The 26950-nt window shown below is 37.3% G+C and overlaps 1 protein-coding gene across 6 annotated transcripts in view; it reads left to right on the top strand.

The window, feature by feature from the left end:
• The window catches only part of STK38L (serine/threonine kinase 38 like), an 81409-nt gene extending 55040 nt beyond the window's left edge, over positions 1-26369 (top strand). For all 6 annotated transcript variants that reach the window (XM_060413294.1, XM_042247367.2, XM_042247370.2 and 3 more), the window contains 12 exons: positions 3837-3888; positions 9157-9279; positions 9513-9596; positions 14205-14328; positions 15885-16039; positions 16398-16500; positions 16687-16748; positions 19107-19224; positions 19657-19780; positions 21168-21263; positions 23355-23446; positions 23551-26369. In XM_060413294.1, coding sequence (XP_060269277.1) covers positions 3837-3888; positions 9157-9279; positions 9513-9596; positions 14205-14328; positions 15885-16039; positions 16398-16500; positions 16687-16748; positions 19107-19224; positions 19657-19780; positions 21168-21263; positions 23355-23446; positions 23551-23678 — 1261 coding nt within the window. In that variant the 3' untranslated portion in view covers positions 23679-26369. The remainder of the gene's footprint in view (positions 1-3836; positions 3889-9156; positions 9280-9512; positions 9597-14204; positions 14329-15884; positions 16040-16397; positions 16501-16686; positions 16749-19106; positions 19225-19656; positions 19781-21167; positions 21264-23354; positions 23447-23550) is intronic.
• Positions 26370-26950: the final 581 nt, after the last annotated feature.

The following is a 26950-nucleotide window of genomic DNA, read 5'->3' as shown; positions in this document are numbered from 1 at the left end:
CAGGGGGAATGAGAGAATTTTTTTTTTTAATGACGTTATTTTACCTTCAGAAAACTTACAGTAAGGAAGATAATGCACATGAATATTATATGAAAGGGTGAAAAGTGTGCCCCTTGAGAAGGGTGAGGGAAGGAGAGGTTGTTTTTGACAAAGGCAGCTGGGAAGGCTTCATCAAGGCTGGTGGCATTTGAACAGAGCTCCTAAGGAAGAGTACTGTTCATTATGCATGAAAGGGAGAAGGGAGAGGCTAACAGCTGGAGGGAGGATACTGGAGACAGACGAAAGCACCTTACCAGGTCAGGCATTGTCCAAGTTAGCTCCAGCTAGATTTTTACCATTTCCTGCGAGCCTTGGACACTTCAGATCAAAGCTAGTCTCATGGTAGTAAAGAGCCTTGAAAAATTTTGAACTGAAGATCTAAATGATCACAGGTGCTTCTCTGGAAGACCACTTTAGTTGTGTTGTACAGAATGGATTATGGGAGGAGAAATTGGAAACAGGAAAGGATGTAGTCCCAGCCAGTGGAAAGTAGGCTAGCCTTAGGGTTATGACAGCAATAGTAAGGAAGAACGCAGTGATAAAGATGGGAGAAACATGGCAGCTACCCAGGTAAGGAATATGAGAGAAAGAAGTCAATGCTGGCTCTGGAATTTCACACCTGGGCAGAGAGTGGTGTAACTTAGTGAAATAGAACTCCAGGGGAAGAATCTGGTTTTGGATGTAATTTTGGGTGGGTCTACAACTGAGAGACTTCACTTTCACTTTTCACTTTCATGCATTGGAGAAGGAAATGGCAACCCACTCCAGTGTTCTTGCCTGGAGAATCCCAGGGATGGGGGAACCTGGTGGGCTGCCATCTATGGGGTCGCACAGGGTCGGACACGACTGAAGTGACTTAGCAGCAGCAGCAACTACAGATTAGACATGGCTGGGGAGAGCACAGAACTGGAAAGTGAAACTCAAGTGACTATTCAGAAGTCAGCTTAGAGGAAGGAAGTATAAAAGAGAGCTAAGAAAGGTCGAGACTAGTGAGGAGAGTAAATGTGTCTTTGATCAAAATTCCTAGAGGAAAAGAGGAAAGGGAATGGAACAGAGGTGAGTTAAACTGAGTTCACCATCAGCAGAAATTCCAAAAGATTCAACTTAGGTAGAAGGCAGGTGAGCACACTCAGAGGATCTAAATGTAAATATGTAGATAAATCTCAGCCAAAATGGACTGTATAAGAAAACTTCAACAATAATGATACTATCTTAGATATTTTAAAGAATAGAACTAAAGTATTTTTCTACAGTAGAAGTGGAAGTGGAGGGAAGTGGAATTAAATTGTTCTTAGAGATCAGTGTGTCCTAAGGATAGGGATACAACATAGAGAGGAGTAAAGATTGATTAATTTCAAGCTTTGACAAATTAAGAATGCTTATTATAATTTCTAGGGTGGCCACTAAAAGAATAAAATTAGTTTGTAACTTTCAAATTAATAGAAGGAAAAAAAGAGCTAGGGGAAAAATAAGTTCAGAAGAAAGCAAGGGAAAAAGAAAAACTGAAATACCTAAAAGTAAGTACAAGTAGAAACCACACCATAAGTTAGAAATAAAACATACAAGAAATTACTGTAATTGTAAATATAATGAAAGTCTGAAAGTGATCAGATCATCAAGGGAGACTGAATGAAGTAAAAGAGAACCAAGGAAGGAAAGTCCTATATTTTTTCACTGGTCGCTTAAGTTACCATCTTTTTCGGTAAGAAAGATGGGAAAAACATGGCAGCTACCCAGATAAGGTATGTGAGAGAAAGAAGTCAATGCTGGCTTAAAATTCACGAGAATTTTAAAGGTTCATTATTGTCTTTTATTGCTGAAACCTTAAAGTAACTCAGTTTTGCCTTCTGTTCCCAAACAAAAGAAGAAAGTGAAAGAAAGTGAAGTCGCTCAGTCGTGTCTGACTCTTTGTGACCCCATGGACTGTAGCCCACAGGCTCCTCCGTCCATGGGATTTTCCAAACAAGAATACTGGAGTGGGTTGCCAGTTCCTTCTCCAGATCTTCCTGACCTAGGGACTGAACCCGGGTCCTCCACTTTGTAGGCAGACGCTTTACCATCTGAGCCACCAGGGAAGTTTTAAACAAAAGAAAATAGATATAAAAATTAGTTTTTTAAAAAACATGGTAAGTGCCATGGAAGTCAAATTAAATAGCTTATGTTTTCTAAAAGCTTGTACTTTAAGGAACATGCGATGGATTTTTTAGGCTTAATTAAGTGGATAAATGCATAAGCCAAATAAAGTACCAATCAGTACAAAGCTTAAGATCATTTCAGAAGGAAACTGTGTTTTAAGAAGGGACAAGAGAAACCTGTGGGTCTTCTCATTTAGGTATGGAAACAGATGAAAGTTTTTGCATCTCTTCCCAGAAGGAAGGATAAGTTACTGAGTTGTTGGCTTTAGAAGGCGAGTATAGAGATTTGACAGAAGAATAAAGTTGTTTGTATATTGATAGTCCCTCCTGTGATAATGGTCCTCTGACTCTCTGGATTCTTCTTGCAGAGAAGAAAACTCAGATCATTCACCAAGCAGCTCTGGTGTCTAGAGGGGCATGATGGCAGACACAGAGTCCAGTATCAGGAACTTAGTCCATTCAAAGGGTTGGCCTTGGGCAATCATGTGTAAACAAAAGATAAAAATCAGTGTGATTAGCACCAAGGTAGGTGCTTATTACTAGAATTGAGGAAGTAAGTGGAGAATATTCTTATGAACAGGTGACTTATGAACAGGCTTCAGATAGTTTTGTTATGAATTTTCCATAAGAAATAAAAAGGATCTTAACAGTGGTTTAGGAAAGAGCTTCCCTTGGGGTATATTGTCATAAACATCATGGTTTCAATCCTCAACCCTTATGGATAAATCTTTGAAAGTTAGTCTTTTTCTAGTATGCTGCGAAACTAATTAGGAAAAGCTCTCCAAGGTTTATCATTAGGCGGAAAAAAAAAGCAATACAATAGAAATGAAATACTAATAGTCACTTGGAAATGAGTTGCAAAGTGGATACTCCAGCTTTCTGTCTGGTTACCAGTTATTTGATCTGTACTGATCAATACCACACATCCCCTCACCCCACCCCCCACTCCCTCTGTAGCTTAAGTAACTTCAAGGGTACATTTAAAAATATTGAAGAACTGAACTTGGCTATACCTAGCAATGCAAATATTCTAGTAGTTAATGGGTTATTATTTTAATGTACATATATCACTTTCCAATTTCCCAAGAATTATAGTAGAATCAAATATACTTAATTGCACTGAACATCTTTCCTTGATTAATTAGGAAAATCAAGTTTAGAGGTTAAGTAAAGGATGTAGACAAGCTTTAGCTAATAAGTGTTAAAACCAAAGTTCAAGCACAGGGAAGCCTAGAGATATCCACCTTAAAAATTTTTACTTTTAGTCACTATAGTTACCTTTTTATACATCTAGTATAAGCACTGATAAATGTTAATGATTTTGGAGGTTTGAACATTAGACAACAGAGTTTTCCGCGTTAGAACATGAGTCACCTTTGCTAACAATTCATTTAGGCAGCTTTAGAAGTAAATTACTCATTTGGCTAGTATAAGACAGCTAAATCTGGACTGGGCTTATATTTTGAAAAAGAAATATTTATATGTGTGTATATATATACACACACATAATCACTCTTTTTAGTGATTATTTTGATTCAACTTGAAAGATTTGTTTTTTAGCATAGCAATCTGAAGTATAAACTTGAAAAAATAAATGTACATTTCTTAAATGGAAATACTTAGGAACACATTTAAATTTAAATTATTTTTTCTTCTAAAAAGGCAGAAGAAATTAGAAGTGGCTATGGAAGAAGAAGGATTAGCAGATGAAGAGGTAATGTAAGCTGTAATTACTGTGACTAACACCTCTGTTATATACCTGAAAGTCGCTAAATCGTAAATGTTCTCACTACAAAAAAAAAAAAAAAAGCATTTAGTTATGTGACATGATGGATGTGTTAACTGACTTTATTGTGGTCCACATTTCACAATATATATTCACTTGTATCAAGTCATCACATTGTGGAAATTCCCTGGTGATTAGGACCCCATGCTTCCACTGCTTGGGTATCTGGGTTTGATCCCTCTTTGAGGAACTAAGATCCTGTGGATCACATGGCATGGCCAAAAGGTGGGGGGAAAAAAATTACCACATTGTATACCTTAAACTTACACAATATTATATGTCAATTATCTCTCAATAAAAAGGGGAAAACTATAATAACTGTACAAAAGCTACCCCAGTGGCTTTTTCAAGTATTAGCGCTAGTGATAAAGATTCCTCCTGCCAGTGCAGGAGACATAAGAGAACACGGGCTCGATACCTGGATCAGGAAGATCCCCTGGAGAAGGGAATGGCAACCCACTCCAGTATTCTTGCCTGGAGAAGCCCATGGACAGAGGAACCTGATGGGTTACAGTCTATGGGGTCACAAAGAGCTGGACATGACTGAAGTGACTTAGAATGCACACATGATCTTATAATTTAGATAGTGTGGGTTTAATATTTGAATGTGGTCTTCTTACTGTGTTGCTATGATGGAAATCTTTGAAAGGGGGAAGCTTTTTTTTTTTTTTAATTCTAATAACATATATTCAGAGAATAGTATCTACAGTATTCTAGGTCTGAGGAATAAGAAAAGAGGGCTCCAAGAAGAATCAGTTAATTGCCAAATCTTCTTTAAAATTTTCCTGCATGTTTCTTAAAACCTCCTGGTTCACTAGTCTGATGCCAGGAACCCAGTCGTGTAAATGACCATGTGTTTCACCTGAAGACTCACTGCCCCCAGCTAGTCTGTCTTGCGTTCTCAGCCGTGTTCCCAACCCCAGTTTTCCTATACACTGCAGCCAGGGTTACCTGTCAAAAACCAGATCTGACCAAGTCACTCCTGTTTAATACCCTTCACTGGCTCCCATGTTCTCTCAGGATAAGGCCAACTCTTCAGTGTGAGTGGATATACAAGTCCCTTTATAATTTGGCTTTTGCTTCCCTTTCTCTCACCTTATCTCCTGTCACCCCATCACCAGGCTGCCCGATGGGGTTGAATTATGTTCGTTTCCTTACTCCTGCCTGTAGGCTTTCTTCTGTGCACCTCTGCTGCTTGGGACTCTTCCTTCTGCCTGCCTGAGTTCCACTATTCTTCAAGATGTTTCTGTCTCTTTCTAGGCAACACGTCCACTGGGATAGTACACTATTCTTGTCCCTGAGGCAGCCTTAAAACCATCTTCCCAGGGTAGAAACTCCGTGACGTCTATTCAGCATTACATGATCCGGGCTGGCAGAGGGCTGGGATAAATATTTGGTAAATAAATGAACAGATGGACAGTGGATCTCTCCCTAAAGAGTTTATAGATTAGAAGGAGAGAGTACCTGTGTGTACGTGTACGAATAGGTATACATGATAGAATGTGGCAAACTTTGAAAATATGGAGGGTTTTTTTCCTAGTTCAGGGGATCAGAAAACGTTTCACGGAAGAATCAACAGTTGATTTGAGTCTTAAAGAAATAGGTAGAATTTACATGATTGTTAAGAGGTGCATTCAAAGTAATGAATATGTGCAGAATATTGCACTTTAAAAATGAACTATATGAAAGCAGATGTCCAAAGGCCAAGCATAACAAGAGAAGCTGGTCACATTGGTCTCCTGGGGACATTTAGTCTTTTGATCTAATATATTTTGCATATTTAATTCACCTTTTTTTAATTTCCACGAAGAAATAGATTTTTTTTTTTTTTTTGCCTTGTTCTAAAGATTTTCGCCTCACAGTTTATCTTTTAATAAATACCACTTTTCACTTTGCTGAAAGAAAACAAGACCACCAGCCTGATTATACCAGTTTCCCATGACTGGCACTGGGGTGGATGGAGGTGGCCTGGTTTCAGGGCGATCCTGTTGGCCCAGTGAAACCAAGTTCTACTTTTCAAGAGAAGCTGGAAATCTGGACTTCTATGAAATCATTTGCCTTTTTAAAATATTGGCAAGTTATTAGAATGATTTAAAAACAACTTAGGGGCCAAATTAGATGCATGTAAGCATTGAGTATAGCCTCTCATCCACACCAGGAGGTGCTAAGTACGTCTAGAACTGTTCTCTTTAATTCTCTTTAAATAACTCACAGAAAATGTGAGATGATTTTACCCCTAAAAGTTCTCAGTGGCCTAAAATAACCATGTATAAAACATCCAAAATTTTCAGTGAAGATATTAGAATTCCACAAATGCTCCTTCTTGGGCCCCTTTCTAAGCCCTAGTCGGTCACAAATAGACATGATCTCTGAAAGAATGTAGTGTGCTGAAACTATCTTTATGTGGGGTGGATCTTTTCAAAGTAAAATTGTTTTATAAAAATAAATTCATCCTTAATGCATTCTGTAATAGAAACTAACTTGTGAAATAGTTTATAAAAGTTAGTTGTGAAAACTAAACCGTATATAATGTGGCCATGAGAAGCATTTATAAGAGATGAAGTTGTTACCTGAAGTATTCCATAGCTTAAAACTTCTGTGTACACTGTCTTCTACAAAAATTGAGCACCCTGCAAAATGAGCGTTTGAGGAACGCCCATTTGAAGAGGAATGGAGAAAAAAAAAGAAAATGGTGTATTTCTAGTTTCATCTCCTTTTAAATCCTGTCTAACATGGAATACTCTTTACTGTAAGGGAAAACCAAACTGCACAAGTTCAAGCTGCAAGAGAGCCTTGAAATGTTAAGCCTGCCCGTAGATTTCTGTTGTCTTCGAGAGGAAAGAATATGAATACCAAAAATATGATTACAACGTTACTTGCTTTCCAAGATGACTTGATTTACACAGGTTGTGAGCAGATATATCAGCATGCTTTTTTCATCAGTTTTTTAAGAAATGTGAACTTGTTTCAACTCTCTTTGGACTACAACGTGGACTTTGATATTTGATATTTGATAGGTTTTTTGTTTTTCAAGTACTATGACAGTGTCATAGGTGATTTCCCTTCTTCATAGGATTGTACAGTCCATACATTATGATCTGCCTTTCACCATTTAAAAGCCGTCTCCTGACTACATAAATGTTGTTTACTTACTACACTACACAACCTGTCAAATAGTGATAAGCATTACGTTCTTTGACTGCCTCTCTTGTCTGTCGACTTTGAGCATAATTTATGAAATTGTGATGTGGTCTTTTCCATTCAGCTTAGACAAATTTCTGAATCTTCATCCAATTGTACATTGTTAAACCCATAAAACCAGAAATCCAGCCTGCCTTTCAGAATTCTTATATTTAATCATGCATGTAATTTTTAAAAGGGGCTTTTGCGTCTTTGAAAAATGGTGTTATAGTGCCACCGTGTGGCCTTTTTAAATTAGAGTCAGAATTTATAACAAGTTACTTCTGAGCTATCCTTTTGTTTTACTAATAATTCATTTTTCAACATTATTGATTCAAAAGGCATTTTTAAACAAAGAAAGTCTTCACTATTTTCACCACTGGTGTGACTTCATTTAGCTGTTTTAAAGGTGTTTAGATTGAAGACATAATTTCCTGATTTCATCTTTGTAGACTTTGTTAGAAGTATCAAAATTCCATTGTGTTGATGATGCATCCTTGCATATTTCTAATTAATAATTCACTTTACCAATTTGGAAACAGTTGCACACAGGGGTAGGAAGGGTTTATTCAGTGGTTATATCTTGAACTACATTTAGGAACAGTGCTTCTGAACTGTTTCAGTCATTTTGACTTGTTTCTTTCTCTGCATGTTTGATAGGGTTCAGTTGAAGATGAACTGGAGCTTGATTTTTTCACTGATTTTGTTTGTTACCCATTCTGTGTGACCTCTACTATGTTGTTGTTCTGTTGCTAAGTTGTGTCCAACTCTTTGCAACCCCATGGACTACAGCACGCCAGGTCTTCCCTGTCCTTCACCATCTCCTGGAGTTTGCTCAGGTTCATGTCCGAGTCGGTGATGCCATCCAGCCATCTCATCCTGTGCCGTCCCCTTTTCCTCCTCCCGTTAATCTTTCCCAGCATCAGGGTCTTTACCAGTGAGTCAGCTCTTCATATCAAGTGGCCAAAGTATTGGAGCTTCAGCTTCAGCATTTGTCCTTCCAATGAACATTCAGGGTTGATGTCCTTTAGGATTGATTAGTTTGATCTCCTTGCTGTCCAAGGGACTCTCAAGAGTCTTATGTGACCTCTACTAGGTTGAGCTAATTTGACATAATTCTATGTCAAAAAGCAGAATTTTGTTTCATGAGGGGAAGGAAAAGCAAGGTTTAGAACAATTAAATAAATGCCCATTCCTGGTGTAAGCTTCAGGTAGTTCATAATTTTTCTTTAATAGTATTTTTTGTAATCTTTGTATAATGAATTGTGAAATTCTTGACTTGGATATTTTAAAGGATTCTTTGTGTAATTATTTTGTTGTTGTTGCAGTTTCATATTTTTAAGAAGTTATATGCCAAGTCTCAAGCACTTTATGTAAAAAATCTGCCCAAGAATAAATTCTACCATAAATAAGTCTGTATGGAAATACTGCTGCTGTGTTATTTCAGTGTCTGAAGTCTCAGCTGCTGTGAGAGAGCAGCCTTGGAAATTAGGGAGTTGACACAATTCCCTAGTAGATTTGTTAACAGTAAAAAATGAATATCAGAAATTATGGGACTTGCCCTGTGGTCCACCAGTTAAGAATCTGCTCTCCAATGCAGGGGGCACGGGTTTGATTCCTGGTTTGTGGAATTAAGATCCCGCATGCTGCACGATGCGGCCAAAAGAAAAATAAAGAATGCTATTAGCATTTCCTAAAGTTTAATTTTTGTTTTTGAATTAAGTTAATATATAGATGAAAGAATATGTGGACTTGTTAAGATGAAATATTTAACAGAGTCTGTCTCAAGAATAAAGATTTATCAATTGTTAAAAATTTTTAAATGATTTAAAAAATTATTTTATTTTTTACATGCTCAATGAATGTTCAACTTTGGTAAATAAATTGTAGCACGAGTATATAATATTTAAGATATGTTACCTTCATTTTAATATGTCACTTCTTTTAACACTATAGGCTTCCTTTGAAACAATCTGATTTTAAAAATCGTCTTCCTAAAATGTTCTTTTTTAATAGAAAAAGTTACGCCGATCACAGCATGCTCGCAAGGAGACAGAGTTCTTACGGCTCAAGCGGACCAGACTTGGCCTGGATGACTTTGAGTCTCTGAAAGTTATAGGAAGAGGAGCGTTCGGAGAGGTGTGCTTCTTTTTTAAAGTCGCTGTTATTGAAAATATGTATCTTAAGATATTAGCTTCATATGTAAGTAGTGTAATGGGTTAAAATGTGTATTAAAGTAGTGTAATTTTAATAGAATTTCTAAAATAACCAGCAACAGCAAACTACAGCACTGCTTTCTTTAAAGGAGCCTACCTTTCACCCCTAAATAAATAGCAGTGACAGAAATTTGTGCTATAATTTTTACATTCAAGGTGCGGCTGGTCCAGAAGAAAGATACAGGCCATATCTATGCAATGAAGATATTGAGAAAAGCTGATATGCTTGAAAAAGAGCAGGTAAGAGTTCTTTAGCACATGTAACCAAAGGAACATCCACTGGCGAGGTGTTAGAGTAAGTGTTAAAACTGGGATTTTAAGAAAGAGAAAGCTACCCATCTTACTACTTGATTGATTATAGATTTTTTGGTAGCCTGTTTCATTGTTTCTCTCTGGTGAAAATTTCTTCCAAATTCATAATCTAGCTTGTGTGTTCAAGCTGTCATGACAAAATACCACAGACTGGGTGACTTAAACAACAGAAATTTCTTTTCTCATAGCTCTGGAGGCTGAAAGTCCAGGAGCAAGGCAGGGTTTCATTTCTGGTGAGACCTCTGTTCCTGGCTTGCACACAGCAGCCTTCTCACCAAGTGCCTACATAGCCTTTCCTTGGTGTGTGCAGAGGGCAGAGAGTGACTCCCTGGAGTCTCTTCTTATAAGAACACTAACCCCTCCTGCTTATGACGTCACTAAACCTACCTCCTTAGAGGACCCCGTCTCCAAATCCAGTCATAGTGGGGTTAAGTGCATCACCATAGGAATTTTCAGAGAGGACACGAACCTTCATTTCACAGCAAAATACCTTCTTCTCTGACTTCAGTAAAAGTAAAGGACAGTTCTCAGCACCCTCAGTCCCTGTTATCTATCAAATAAGCAAACCAGTCTCCTAAGAATTTGCTGATTTTATTACACATATTTCAAAATCTGTAAAGGGCCCCTCTTGTGGCTTGGATGGTAAAAGATGTGCCTGCAGTGCAGGAGACCCAGGTTTGATCCCTGAGTTAGGAAGATCCCCTGGAGAAGGGAATGGCTACCCAGTCCTGTATTCATGCCTGGAGAATTCCATGGACAGAGGAGCCTGGCGGGCTACAATCCATGGTTTACAGAGTCAGAGACGACTGAACGACTAACACTCTAACACTCAAAATCTGTAACCCCTCCAATTGTACTCCTGAGCTCTCTCCCTCTTTCCTGTGACTTGGTGGAATTTTGGGGTGACCAAGAATCTGAAGACATCGATTGTTGTTGTTCCATTAATTTATGCATCCACCTGAGTAGACATTGTTAGAACCCTGAGTGAGTATATGTGCTAGTGAAAGACTCAACAGTGTGAGGATGCAGAGGGAGATGGTGCCTCCCTGGACCTAAAGCTGAACTGCACTGTTAGTCCCACCTAAACTAACTTTGTTATCATAACAGTATGATCCTGATTTTTCATTTAAATACGGCCCAATTGAATTTTCACTGCATTATTTCACTTTATTTCTGTTCCATTCATTCAACAAGTATTTATTAGGTGCCTACGATGTGTCAGATACTATTCTAGGTTCTGGGAATACAGTGATTAACAGGCGAAACCTAAATCTTATTCACTGACAGTTGTAGGGGAAATGAGCAGACAGCTGTTTGAAATAGTCAGGTCTGCCGAGTACTATCAAGACAAATTTTACAAAAGGATAAAGTGATGCAGATGACCTGGCTTTAGGAGAAAGAATTAGATGAGGGAAGGTTCTCTGCAAAGAGAATATTGATGAGAAAGAGTGAGACCTATAATCAGGTAGAACGAAGATCCAGAGGCTCTGCAACAAAAAGAATCTTGGTCTGTTTAGAGATGGAAAGAAGCCACTGCGGCTAGAATTCAAGGAGGGGAGGAGTGGTGGGAGATGAAGTGGGAGAGGGAGGCAGGGAGCAGATCACACAGAGCTTTGATGGTCGAGAAATGGTGTGTGGGTCCCACTCCAGATGAAGTGGGAAGACACTGTTTTGCTTAAATGAGAATTGATGTGTCTGTTGGATGCTTGACAAAGATGGCTTGCAGGCAGGACAAACAAGAGTTGGCGCAGGGAGAACACTTGGGAGACTGTGTAGCAGTGGCAGCCAGGATGTGACTGTGACTTACACAACAGTGCGTGCACGCTCAGTTGCTTCAGTTGTGTCTGACTCTGTAACCCTATCGACTGTGGCCCACCAGGTTCCTCTGTCCATGGGATTCTCCAGGCAAGAATATGGGAGTGGGTTGCATTCCCTCCAAGTGATCTTCCCAATCCAGGGACGGAACCTGAGTCTCTTATGACTACTGCACTGGCAGGCAGGTTCTTTACCCCTAGCAGCACCTGGAAAGCCCTGTACAATAGGACAGGGTTACAACAGTAAAGTGGAAGAAAAGTCGCAGATGAAGTGTATGATCTCATGGAAGAGCCAGCAGGATTTTCTGAGCCGTACTCTATATTGGGAGGGAGAGGAGGGGCAAGGATCGTGAGAAAAGAGGGAAGAATCAAGGATAATTTCTAGAGTTGTACCTGGGAATGGGATGCTTGATGGTGTCATTTTCTAGTGTAGAAAAGATGGGGAAAGCAGGTCATTCCTGACCACTCACTCTCCAGGAAGACAGGACTCTCTGCAGACAGCCTGCTTTTAGGATGAGAAAGTGACAGGAACGTCCAGAGATGCGGTGGCAGGGGTTTTGTTGAACACAGGCTGATCTACAAGGAAAAGGTTAGAAGGCAAGGGAGGTCAGATATTGAGATGTGTTCGAGAATTACAGATAATGATGGGAATTAACATCTGGGTCAAGATGTAGAGCCTCCGAGATTAGGAGATAAACGGGAAACTTCTAACTAAGCCATATGGGATTAGTCCTGGATTGAGTTTTAGAGGAGAGACTAAAGGCAGAAGTGAGTTCCAGCCCATAGTCTTTACGTAACTGGCCACGTGTGGCTGCTGGCACTTGAGTGTAGTTAGTCTGAACCGAGATATGCTGTGCAAAGGAAAATGCCCTACCAAATTTTTGAAGGCTTGGTGTCCCCCCTCCCTCAAAAAAAGAGTATAAATAAGTAGTTCAATAATTTTTCTGTTGATAACATGCTGAAATGATAACATTTGGATATATAGGGGTTACAAAAACTGTATTGTTAAAAATAATTCCACCCATTTCTTTTTATCTTTTGTGTGGCTACTAGAAAACTTAAAGTGACACGCATGGTTTGCATTTATTTCTGTTGGGCAGCCCTGGTCTAGAATTTTTGCAGAAGAATCTTCACTGTAGTCCAACATCAAGTCTGTTTTGCACTTTGGGGTTGTTTTTTTCCCCTATATAAATTAATCTGCTTTTGTCATCATTGAATTTCATTTTAGAAAATGTTTTTCCCACTTAATTCTAATATATTATTATTTTAAGTTTTTATCACATTTACTTGAATGCTAATGACTCTGCAAGATTAAATAGCAACTTATCTCCCCACTTCCCTGGTGGCTCAGAGAGTAAAGCATCAGCCCGCAATGTGTGAAACCCAGGTTCAGTCCCTGGCTTGGGAAGATCCCTCCCCTGGAGAAGGAAATGCCAGCCCACTCCAGTATTCTTGCCTGGAGAATTCCATGAACAGAAGAGCCTGGCAGGCTACCATCCTTGGGGTTGCAAAGAGTTGGACACGACTGAAGTGACTAACATATCTCCCCACTGTTGTGGTTCCAGATTGCTGTGCATGACACTTCCTCTACTATAGAAACCTAGGTCCATTTTGAAAACGTGCCTGTAATCTGGCTTTAAGGTACTTAAAAATGATTAATCAAGCCAAGTTAATGATGTCGTTATCTTGACAACACCAGAGGCAGCACCAGAGTTTGTTTTCCCTTTACCATCTCAAAATGCTTTTTGTAAAAGGTGGTAGGTAGGAATTTCAGTATAATTTTTCACTTTATGAAACAGGTTTAAAAGAAATTTTAAGCTTTTTGATGCCAGAAAACAGGTTTTTAATGTTTATTCTTGTGCGTTGATTTTGATCTTAGAGCATTTACTGTGTCAGACCGTGATACAGTAATCTCAGTTATTTTAAGCAGATCATATTTTGTTATCAAGAAAAGGTTTACAAAATCTGTATCCTCATGTGCTTTAGGCCAGAGTCCATAATGGCGCACAATGAAAGTAGCAAAAGCATAAAATCAAATATTCTGTTGTTAATCAAATTTGAAGAAAGAATGTGTAGATGTATCAGTGGGAAAACATCTGAAAATTAACTGTACCAACCCCATAAATCACTCAGTTCATAAAGTTTTTCAGTCTCCAAAATATTCATTTAATAGTGACTGTAGTAATTATGTGTCTGACAAAAGTCAGTAGCAAAATCCCAAAAAGTTATATAAGAATTTGCTGTAGATCATGTTTTTGGATATTACAAAGGTTTATTATAATAAAATAATATAAAATTATTATAAATGTTTCAACTTCTTAAAACAACCTAGTAGTTAAAGGCCAAGTTAGGCCCTTTGTTGGACTGGTAACAATTAAAAATAGTTTGTTGAGCACCCTGACTTTGTTATACCAATCATAGGGCATTGCTAACTATTTAACTTTTAATAAAAGTCAGACCAGGACCCTAAATTTATTTGACGAAGCCAAGATCCTTGGTTAGGTGAAGGTTCTGGTTAGAAAATCCTTAGACTAATCATTTTTCTATCTGAAAACTCTCAGCTTCCCTTTGTGACCCCACCTCTTCAGACCTAAAGATATCAGCTAAAATAAACTGTTTCCTGAACTTCTTCATATTTAATGAGAATATGGTAATTGTTAAGAAGTAAGCTTGAAAAATGTGTAACGTGTTACAATTATTTTTTCAAAATACGTTCATCCAGGTGGCCCATATCCGAGCAGAAAGAGATATTTTGGTAGAAGCAGATGGTGCCTGGGTGGTGAAGATGTTTTACAGTTTTCAAGACAAGAGGAACCTTTATCTAATCATGGAATTTCTCCCTGGAGGTAAAAGCAAACGTAATAGCAATGACAGGCCAACACAAGCACATCTTTATATCTAACTATGATTTTATTGATTATATAAATAAGTAAGCTAGGGATATTTTATACCTCTGGCTCTGAGGTTTTACACAGTCATAATTTTCTAATCATTCCTCCCACGATAATACTAATTTGAACCGCAAATCAGATTGTTTTGAAGAAATGATAAAGTTGGCACATTTTAAATATTATTATTCTGTTTACTATATATAATTTTTTAGATCTTTGCAAGTCTAGAGTTCAGAACAAGTCATCAAAGAAGAAGACAGACAACCCAGTGGGCAAATGATAGGCAGTGTAAGGAATAGAACTCTAGTTGGTCTACAAAAAGTAAGAAAATGTTCAGCTTTACTCATATTCAGGGAAATGCAAGTTAAAACAAGAATGAGATTCCATTTCACACTCAACCATCTGATTGGTAGAAACATTAATAGTCTGATGAGGCCATGGGGGAAACCTGGCCTCTCATCTGTGCAGAGGAATCTCTGACTCTTGGGGAGAGCAGTTCAGAGATGCCAGGAAAGTTAAAAAGGCATGTGTGCTACAGTCAGGGATTCTTCCCCACGTGTGCACAAGAGGCCTCATAGCAGCAGTGTCATAAGAGTGAAACCCTAGATGCAAGGTAACTGTCCATCAGTAGAAGAATGGATAAGTAAAACATGGCATAATTATGTCATTAAATATTTTACAGTAGTTAAAAGTCAGGAGCTGTATTTGTTTCAACAGTAAGATCTCAGAAATTAAGAGAGATTAAGCAAGCTGTGGAATTATATGTACAGTTGATATCACATATAATTTTAAAAACCATAAAAAGACTCTAAATTCATAGATTAATATATATGCATCTGAAAACATTTCAAAAATAAGCTGGAAGAATACACACCAAAGCAAATCCATGATAATGGCAACTCAACAAAAAGGGGAAGGGGAATGGAATGGAAACAGAAGATGAAGAATTTGCATGGTATTTTTTTTTTAAAGACTTGAAGCACCATGAAAAATATTAACAGTTGTCAATTTTGAGTTGTAAATTTACCAGTGTTTCTTCTTTGTCCCTTGTAAAAGAGCAAAATTTCCTGGGAACAAGAATGTCTAGAAGTGACCCTCTTGGTGGAATAATGACCTATCTTTGTTGGCCCAAAGAGTGCTGAGTGCTTTTGAAACTCGACTTTGAAAGGATATATCCCATTTCCAGATCTGCTTACATGCATTCATTTTCCCGGTTTGATATCTTTTCCTCAGCAACTTATTTCTGGATGTTGAATGGTAGATACTATATCATGATCAGTTCTGCTGTGATTTGATTTCACATATTTTCTACCTTAAAACCATTACATGTCATGAAACTTCTCCTTAATGAGACTTTTTTTTATTTGGCCCTAGAGATGGTTAGAAGTACTCTGGGTGGATCATAAAATGCAGAAATGAGGCTTATGTTGTATATTACAAAGACATCTTTTACAAAACATTCCCCCTTTTGAGATGTTACTAATACAGGGTACTTACTCTCCTTTACTTAGGTGACATGATGACATTGCTAATGAAGAAGGATACTTTGACAGAAGAAGAAACACAGTTCTACATTTCAGAGACTGTTCTGGCAATAGATGCGATCCACCAGTTGGGTTTCATCCATCGGGATATTAAACCAGACAACCTTTTGTTAGATGCCAAGGCATGTGAATAAACTGGTGAATTACTAGGTCACTGATTGTTTTATGCTGTAACAGAGGTGATTTTGTGATTGGAAATGGGTAACTGCAATTTATATGACTGCTAACCTACATTATTTCATAAACTGGTACAGTAGGAGAGAGCCCTTGAAGTGAAATGACATCAAGGGAAAATTGGCTGTCTTTTTATCATCTTCCATTTTCTCCTTCTTAAAATAATCAACATCAAATATTGATAATTTTGCATTTCACCTGTAGGAGTTCTAAGCTAAGAATTTTTATGATTGCATTTAGAAGAAGAGTTTTAAGTAAGCCTTTTGTCTCTAATGATTTTATGAGGTTTTTCCTTTTTTTCCTTAGGGTCATGTAAAATTATCTGATTTTGGTTTGTGCACGGGATTAAAGAAGGCTCATAGGACTGAATTCTATAGAAATCTTACCCACAATCCACCAAGTGACTTCTGTAAGTTGGATTTTTTTTTTTTCGAGTTAAAGTAGTCCAGCTGGTTTAATCCAGGACTGTTGAGAACTGAAGCTTCTCTCCTTCTCCTCAACCCTTAAACTGGTGTGTTTTCAATGCATGTATGTGAATTTGTTTTTTGGTAAGAGTTTCTCCCTCATAATTACAATTCTGTCTCATTGAAATTAGCATTCCAGAACATGAACTCAAAGAGGAAAGCAGAAACGTGGAAGAAGAATAGGAGACAACTGGTAAGTAGCCACATTTGGAAGAAAGAATTTTGGGCCCTGGCTCTAAAATCTCATTTGGTATTTGTTTTATTATTTAGAGCTTCACAATAATTAGTTCTTACTTCCTAGCAGTGATAGAGCTTGTTCTGAGATCGTATAGTAAGTAAGTAAGTTAAGTCGCTCAGTCGTGTCCGACTCTTTGCGACCCCATGGACTGTAGCCCACCAGGCTCCTCCCTCCATGGGATTTTTCAGGCAAGAGTACTGGAGTGGGTTGCCATTTCCTTCTCCAGGGGATCTTCCCAACCCAGGGATCGAACCCGGGTCTCCCGCATTCCAGGCAGACGCTTTAACCTCTGAGCCACCAGGAAAGCCCTCTGAGATCGTATAGTTTTCTTAATTTTTCTGTAACATTTCCATTACTATAACGGAAAATGCCACTTTTATATTTTATGATTTCACTTCAGAGTATTTTATCAAGCATATCTCTGATTATGTATTTGTCTGTTTACCAGAACTAGCACTTTCTATGAAACTCACCGAGATGAGTTGTGTGAGCGTGCTAAGTCACTTCAGTCTTGTCTGGCTCTGTGCGACCATGTAGACTGTATGTAGCCTGCCAGGCTGCTCTGTCCATGGGACTCTCCAGTACTGGAGTGGGTTGCCATACCCTCCTCCAGGGGATCTTCCCAACCCAGGGGTCGAACCTGTGTCTTTTCTGTCTACTTGCATTGGCAGGCGGGTTTCTTTATTTCTAGCACCGCCTGAGAGATGAGTGTAAATTGAGGTAAATGCTGAGTGATATTCATGTTTCCATTTTCCCTACCTGTCCTGATACAACAAATATCAGTCAGCATAAGTAAGGTTATTGTGTTTCTAAGAACTTTATAGACAAAGTAAACATAAAGTTTGTTGTCGTGTTAACAGTGTTGCAATAAAATAGAGTTGAAAAGCAGACTTTACCGCAAATAAACGTAATGACTCCTTTAATGCCCAACAGCACTGTCGGTTTTTAACCCTACAAGCTTTCTCTTCCATTACTTGGCAAATATTAGAATCATTTGTCCCTTTTCCTCTTTCCTTTTATCCTGTGAACATTGTCAAGGTTATGAATGTGCCTTTTGACTTTAATTTCCTAACTTCTTATACAATGCCTGGTACATATCGACAGATATCTATAAATATTTGTTAAATTCTGCCAAGTGATGAAGGGAAACTCACTCAGCAGTCCTTCAGGAAGGTAAACAGACTGAAAGGCAAGAGTCTGGTACCCTCTCAAAGCAGATAAAATGACCTTTGCATCATTGAGCTCATTCTCTCATTAGTCCAAGTAAACTGTTTCTGCCTGTAAAACACTTTCACTTTGGTGTTTTAAAGTTTTCAAAAATATTTTTTAAATGTTTTGAGCTATGCATTAATGACAGAATATTATTTCTGCTTTTAAGTGTGTTACTTTTAGATCAGATTTTATGATTGAGGAAAAAATTGCAGTATTTCCTGCTTTTAAAGGGAAATATGAATACCGCCTAAAACTATGGTGGAGATTTTGTACCCCCTAATTACAGAGTATTCACAATCATTACTCATGTGCAGGTTTTACTATTCTTGTGACTATCATCATGACTCACATCAGTATTTTCCAGTGATGAAACAGACTGGACCTTGGTGTTTGGGGCAGGAAATTCCTTTAGAGACTATATCCCCTGCCACTAAATGCCAATCATGTCCTTCCCCAGATATAGAAATGTCAAAATCTGCTGCTACACATTTTCAAATGGCCCCTAGAGTACTACCTGTAATAGAAAATTGCTGCCTTAAAGAAAGTTTTTTGTAAGATTTTATATGAATTAAGAATGAAAAACTGCATTGCTTTCTAATAGATAAGCAGTACCCTGGAAATGAGTTTATAACGAAAATAACTGATCTTTAGATGGGACGCTGTGGTTTACAGACACATTCCTTTGCTTGTTTCATCCTCATACCTACTCTGTGAGGGCAGGAATTATTAGTCCAGTTTTATGTAAGCAGAAGTTGAAGCTCAAAAAGGCTGAATAACTTGCCTGAGAGCAAGTATAGAGTGGAGAAGCCAGGCCGACTGAACACACCCTTTTTATTCTTTTTTGGAATGGATTTAGGACTGAATACATAAATAACTTAGTTGAGCTCTTTAAGAACAGAAATCATGTCTTAACATGTTATCTGACTCCATGCCTTTCACTAAGCCTTATACATGATAAACATGCAAAACACATACTAGATTCAAAATTAGCTTCTGTATAGTTTAGTTTTTCTAGTAGTGAGCCATACTCAGATCTTTCAAAAAAAAAAAATATATATATATATATTGAGGACACTGGTTTGACAAGCTGTTCCTTTGCAGGCATATTCAACAGTTGGGACACCAGATTACATTGCTCCAGAAGTATTCATGCAGACTGGTTACAACAAATTGTGTGACTGGTGGTCTTTGGGAGTAATTATGTATGAAATGCTAATAGGTATGTTTTATTATTCATTTATGTACATTCCATGTAAATCAGAGCACCACTGATTGAACATACTGTAGATATTATGGGCTAAAATATCTGAACTCTTTAAGCTGATTTCTGACATCCCCCAATGTTAAATACACAATGATAAATATCAGTGAGCTCTCTAGGGATCCTGTGTCCGGAAGGAGGCATTTAACCAGAATTCCCAGGTATCTAAATTGTATCTGCGTGACCTTTTAGGTGAAAGAGGGGCAATGCTTTAAATCCTTTATTTTGTTGACTTTATAAGTCATTTTATTGTAAATGGATGAATGGTGGTGTTTTTTTATTGTTAAGTAGAGTGCTCAGTGCTATTTTGTTTTTTTGTGACATGTAGGTAGTAGGTGCAGCAAATTTGACCGTAAAGGCTAATGAAACCTTATTTCCTGTGATACTTAGGATATCCACCTTTCTGCTCTGAAACACCTCAAGAAACATACAGGAAAGTGATGAACTGGAAAGAAACTCTGGTATTTCCTCCAGAGGTGCCTATATCTGAGAAAGCCAAGGACTTAATTCTTAGGTTAGTAGGTAAATCTCTTAAAGAGGTTATGGTATCTTAAGGCCTCACAGGGACCTAAAAGATTAAATTGCCTATTTCAGTTTTGTGGGAGGAAAAAGACTATCACTGATCTATACAGTCAAAGGACTCGGTAAAGAAAAGGCATTTTGGTTTTTTTTAATGCAGATTCTTAAAAGGTAATATTCAGGGGAAAAAAAAAAGAGTTAAGAAGAGGGAAGAAGTCTTATTTCAGAGGTCATTCCTGTTGGATTACAATGACTTTATCCCCTAAAGAGAAAGGGAAAATAAGTTCTCAGTAGCAGTTCATATCACAAAATCTGTGTAAGAAAAACACCAACAGTATATTAATGCATATATATGAAATTTAGAAAGATAGTAATGATGACCCTATATGCGAGACACAGATAAAAGAACACAGATGTAAAGAACAGACTTTTGGACTCAGTGGGAGAAGGTGAGGGTGGGATGATTTGAGAGAATAGCATTGAAACACGTATATTATCATATGTGAAACAGATCACCAGTCCAGGTTCGATGCATGAGACAGGGTGCTCAGGGCTGGTGCACTGGGATGACCCTGAGGGATGGGATGTAGAGGGAGGTGGGAGGGGGGTTCAGGATAGGGAACACATGTACACCCGTGGCTAATTCATGTGAATGTATGGCAAAAGCCACCACAATACTGTAAAGTAATTAGCCCCCAATTAAAAAAGAAGTCTATGTATGAAACCTTTTCTAAGCAAAAGATTCCATTCTTTTTCTCAACTAAGATGAAGTGTTTCGGTTCTATTGTGGATTCCTAGAAGGAATATGAATTGGGACAGTCTGTGGGAACAGCCAGTTGGTAGCATCCTATTAAAAAAAAATGTTCAAACTGTCTTTGACCTTTGACCCAGCAATTCTACTTCTAGGAATTTTGCATATGCAGATAATCAGATGTGTATAAAGATTTAGGGTATATTATGTTATCTAGATAGTGTTTTTAGTAATGAAAAATTAAAAATCATCTAAATGTCTGGCAATGGTGGACTAGCTAAATAAATTGTAGTGTTTCCATGTGTAAACTTTAGGAAAAAAATGTATAGAAAAATACTTAAATGACTTTGGGAAATGTTCTCAGTATATTAAGTGAAAAAAAATAATAATGGAAACTCCTTATCAACACCATATTTTTGAAATTATAGTAAAAGACTGGAAGAATGTGGCCTCAAACTGTTTACAATAGTTATATCTGAATAGTGAAGTTACAGATGATTTCTATTTTTCCTCACATTTCTCACAATAGAGTTAACTTCAGTAAACAGAAAAAAAGATGAAGTGTTTGAAATAACGCAGAGTACTTGAGATGTAGTCTGCATATTATAATTTCTCTGTTTCCATTTTCTAGGTTTTGTATTGATTCTGAAAATAGAATTGGGAATAGTGGAGTAGAAGAAATAAAAAGTCATCCTTTTTTTGAAGGTGTCGACTGGGGGCACATCAGGTATGTTTACAGGCTTAGAGTGGGATAAGGCCGTGTGAGTGAAAACTTTCTACTAGATTTGGTGATTAATTTATCTCTGATTCTGATAGATTAAATACAAGAGGTAACATTGTGGTCATGTGATAAGTTAGTATTTTCTGGATTATATAAATGAGTGAGACTGTAGTGGCTATAGATAAATGACTCATTTTATGTAACATCCACTTTAAGAAACAAACACATACTGTGCCCCTGTTGAGATTTTGATATGCAAAGTTACATGATGAAGGCTGTTAGCACAACAAAGATGTAATTACATTTGACACTGTATAACTGTTTTTGTCCTCTCGTATTCTATACTGTGTCTCCTTTATTAGTTTTGAAGAATATACAGTCCCTCTTATAAACACTGTGAAAGTGAAAGTCACTCAGTCGTGTCCAACTCTTTGCAAACCCATGTACTATACAGTCTATGGAATTCTCCAGGCCAGAATACTGGAGTGGGTAACCTTTCCCTTCTCCAGGATATCTTCCCAACCCAGGGATCGAACCCAGGTCTCCCGCATTGTGAGAGAAGTTAAATAATGCAGGTAACTTCTAAGAACTGGCTTAGGGTTGTTTGTTGTGAGCATTGGCCTTTATTCGTTTTGTGGCCATACTGTCTTCAGCAGTTCTGGTCTCTCCCCCACACAGCAACAGTTCAGAAAAAAATCTGATTGTGCCACTTCCTTCTTCTGTTTGTACTTAGAGAGTGATTCTAAGGGTCCTTCCCTGCTTTTCAGGATCTTGGGATATGATTCTTGCATCATCTGTAGAAAGAAGCTGCATCTTGTGTGGTTCCTGCCCCATTCCTCCCACCCTAGGGCATTGTCATTTGCTCTTCATTCTGATGAAAATGCTCTTCACCTCTCTGGCCTCCCTGCCCTCAGTCCTGCCTCGCCTAGGCTCGCCAGCCCCCCTTTCCACTTAAGACAACTAAGTGTCCCCTCACGGGAGCCCCTATGTACACTGCTCATCTTATCCTCATAATAAGCCTTGTACAATTGGTATTATTATTATCCCCATTTTACAGATGAGAAAACTAAGTCACAGAGAAGTAATTTGCCTTACTAGTGCCTCACCTAGTAAGTGATCTGGCTGGAACTGAACCCAGGCGGTGTGATTCCAGAGTCCTGACTGTAAACTGCTGCGCTGCATTTTACTGTCCATGTGCCATCTCATTGAGCAGAACTGTCACATGATTCCCCCTTGTCACAGCTGAAAGAACGCTTACAGACTACCAGTCCAGTCTCCTGGTTTTATATGCAGGAAGAGTCACAATGTCTAAGGTCATTAGGGCACCAGAGTTTATATTTTTTTTACACTAAACTAATATAAATTTATTAAGTTAGTACATTAAGTGTAAATAGGTTAGAATAATTCTGGGGGAAATATAAATGTGTTTTTACACAATTTTGTACACTTATCACCTAATAGATCAATAAGTACTTGCTGAAAAAATAGAAGCAATAAAAATTGATGAATTTCCTAAACTAGTTTTAGCATGATAAAAAAAACATTTTCGTGACTTATTATTTTTTTAACCTAATGCCCCCAGTTCCCTTAAAATTTATATGACTGAGAAGTTTTTGGGTTCAGATTTCATCACAAACATGTAGTCCCTTCACCGTTTGAGCCTCTTATTTTCCCAAATGACTTGACTTATGAAGTGGTAGATCTTCTACTAGAAGAATTCTATTCCTAAATTAATTAGGTTGGATTCTGATCCCAACAATGTTTAGGGTACTTTATAGAATGATTAAATTTTTTAAATAAAATTCTCTGTTCTCCTTTCCCTTTCATTAACTATTGTTTTTCCTCTTTAAAAAAAGAAACAGCATGAAAAAGTCTTGGTATAAAGAAATAAAAATTCCAAGTAAATGATAATGTTTTAATAAGAAAATTCTACTCAGCTATGAAATCCACTTAACTTCAGAAATTTCAGATCCATAATAAATTTCCTTGGCTCTTCTAATATCTATAGAACAGCATGTAGAATTTGCAAGTAGAATTAAGCTTTGGAAAACTGAATTCAAGAAAACTTAACCATGGTTACTCAATACTATTTTACAGGGAAAGGCCAGCAGCAATCCCTATAGAAATCAAAAGCATTGACGATACATCAAATTTCGATGACTTTCCTGAATCTGATATTTTACAACCAGGTAAGACAGTCTCACAGTTAACCACATTTAAAAGTCTATGAAAGTGATAACATATTTCATTAATGAAATTCCTTTGGTCTTGGTTAATTTTTCTATCTTTCCAGTGCCAAACACCACGGAACCGGACTACAAATCCAAAGACTGGGTTTTTCTCAATTATACCTATAAAAGGTTTGAAGGGTTGACTCAGCGTGGCTCTATCCCCACCTACATGAAGGCTGGGAAATTATGAACGAAGATCACGTTGACTCACAACCAAGAGAACTCAGGTAGCCGCATCACCAGGCTTGCTTGGCGTAGGTAACAATACACTGTAATACTCCTGACGACGGTGGTGCTTCTGACTACAAGAGGAAATTCTACAGGATTAGGATTTCGAAGACTACTACAGGAATTGGTTGGCAGTGCCAGCTGGCTTTTTTCTTTTTTTAATATTATTTTTGGTAACTTTATTATATGAAGGTACTGGAATAAAAGAAATGTACATCCCTTTCTAACTGCACTGCCTACACGCATATTAAGGTCCATTCCGCCTGTGTGTGCCGTGGCTTTGTACTGTAACACCTCTAATCAATTCAGGAGAAACACATATCATTTAAAGCAACATAGGCTAACCTGTAGGTAACACTGCAGTATTGGCTGTTTTACTGCACACCTTATGGGTCTAGATAATCAATAAAAGCCATCTTCCATAGCTGGTATTAGAACACTTGCCCTATTGGTTTGGACATCTATAGAATATATATGAAGACAATTTCTGGAATGGTTTTAAGGCATTTTAAAAAGGAAATACACTGGGTTATTTAAAAAATAAAGTTTACCATCATGTTATTACACAAACTCCACAGTAGGGAGTAACAAGTTTTGAATAAGGAGGAAGTTGAACAGCTTCACTCAAGCACTCCACTAATATATTTACTTTGCATTCAGAAATACTGATGACCTTTATACATGTATTCTGTATACTCATAGGGAGATGTACTGTATCATATAAAATGTAAAGTTGCTTTTCTTGTGACAAGAGGACTTCTTTTTTAATAAGAGGACATGGCATTATTTTAATTTGATTATAGTGAGTTGAATTGAAGAAATGACCTTGAAGGCTGCTTGTAGAACTACTAGTGTATTTTTATTAAACTATTTTTTTAAACGTCAAACTTCTGATCATGTAAATGAACTTGTAGAGAACAAAGAGCTATTTACTTTGGTTTTCTAGAAAGTTGTTACATATCATGGCTGGTTAACTTTTATTTGTTTTGATGAAAAATTTTCCTTTGATAGTACTTGTATTATTGTGCCATTATTTTCTTATACTCCAAATGTACCAAAGATCCTGAACAGAGTGGATGTTCACAACTATGGGGGATTTTACTGTCCTGCGGGAATGCTGTCTTCAGATCTTTGATGGAGGCTAGCTCATTCAAGGGCACTACTGTTCATGTTTAGCTCCATCACTGTGGTTACTGTAAATGAAATTAAGGAAATAAATGCAGGCCAGGGGTCTTGTGATTAGAGGATGGGGGAGGTGATGTCAGCAGCAAATTCTTTGGATATTCCCCCAAGAATGTGATAGTCTTTTCCAGCTCAACATTTTCTTTTAAAAATGACTCTCTGAGGTTTTGGCTTCATCAGTAATAGTGGAGGAGTATTAATTTATCAAAGAATGGCCTAATGTTTGTCTTAACTGTTAACTAGTGGAATTTCTTTTTTAGATAACAGTTATTACTGTTACGAATGATCTGTGATCAGAATCTAAAACGATAATTTATTTGTATAGATGTTCTTCTAGTGGGGAAGAATTGCATAGGACCATTTTGCAGAACTACAAAAGCTTTTATAAATGTTCCTGCTTGCTAGGGAGCTCCATGGTGTTTCAGTAAGGCCATTCTGTGCTTTTTTTCTTCCTGCCCTGTTCTCCCCTTCCCTTTCTTCCCTTTCCTTCCTTTCCCTCCCCCCACCTTCCTTCCTTCCTTCCTCCCCTTTCCCTCCTAGTATTTATTTGATACTTATTATGCGTTCACCTAATAGTTCATCTCCATTTTTCTTATCTGGAACATGTGACCAAGTATTTAGGAGAGAGAACTATTAAAATTTTGGGGTTATCTCCTTTTGCTTAGCTCTGGTTTTTCTAATTACAACTGCCTCTAATTTTAAAAGCTCTCTAACTTACATTTAGTTTTACGAGATTTTTCTCATTCCCCCCTTCCCCACTGTTTTTTTCAAAAAGGATGTTTTGCTAGTGTGAATGGGTAAGATACAAGGGAATTGCAACATACTCTGGTTCTACTATGGTAACTATTCTAGTATTGAAAAATTTCATTAATTCAAGGGAGAGAGAGAGATTGATACAAAGCAGCTGAATTACTAAGTTTACCTTTTAACTGAATAGGAATAGAGCATTTTAGGTTCCATTTCTTTCATTCTTATTAATAGGAAGAACTTGGGGATAGTTATGGTTTCTTGGCAGCAGAAGGGCAGTTATGAAAAGTTTACCTTGTTAAGATACTCATTTTTCCCTGGAGTTGAGTGATTCATAATCTTTGGGGTTTCCTCCTCATCAAAAGCATTTCTTAAGTGCCTATCTAAAAGCAATTAAAGACTGTGTCTGCCCTTTGGAAGCTAAGAATTTGATTCATAAAGCAAATTAGATAACTTGCAAAGTACCCTTGAGCTTGAATTTTCTCTATTATATACTTCCCATATTTCAGGTGAACCATTTAATTTAAATGACAAAACCCTATCTAATCAACAGAGCATAATGACATTTTCTTTAAATTAGACTATTTTGAATTAAAGAGTTTTGTTATAAACTGTGTGTTTTTGGTTTTTCTAAGTATATAGAAAGCTTGTATAATTCAGATTTGTTGATTTCCTGATTTAATGTAGACTTTGACTTTTTTAATTAAAAAACCTTTGTATTAAAGCAAGTTATGTTTTTTTTTCTTTTATGCTTTTCATATTAACATGGCTTTAAATGTTTAAATTTATTGAAGCATAATGCTATCTGAGAATAGGAAATTTCTTATCAGCCTTTACTGAATGGAATATATATCTGATTTAATAAGCTATTAGTTGAATGGAAAATAACAAGTATGGAATATTCAAAACTGGTTGCTTAGGGTTAAGATAGGGTTTCATTTATTTCTGTGATAATATACTTTTCTGTTTTTAAAACACCTGTTATCTTTGTGTAGATCTGTAAATCTTACAATATTTTTAAGTACATTTATTGTTGGTGTTTTATTGTAGAAAACCTTTAGACAATCAACCCAGCAGTATCTACTGGTAGGAGAAACAGCTATCCATCTATCAATGATCTACAAAGAAATGGATTGAAATTTTAATCAATAGAGAGGTCCCTGCCTACAAAACACATTCTATTCTCTCTTTGAATTGCTAAGAGTCAGAACATTCAAAATAACTATTTAGCTACAACCATGAATATTTCCCCTTGTCTTTATTTAAATTTTGTTTTCTCTGTAGAAGTGCACTTATCTCTGGAAC

This window comes from Ovis aries, chromosome 3 (genome assembly GCF_016772045.2).
Source record: "Ovis aries strain OAR_USU_Benz2616 breed Rambouillet chromosome 3, ARS-UI_Ramb_v3.0, whole genome shotgun sequence".
Lineage (NCBI taxonomy): Eukaryota > Metazoa > Chordata > Mammalia > Artiodactyla > Bovidae > Ovis > Ovis aries.
The sequence above is the reverse complement of the archived record's forward strand: the minus strand, read 5'-3'. Positions and strand labels throughout refer to the sequence as shown.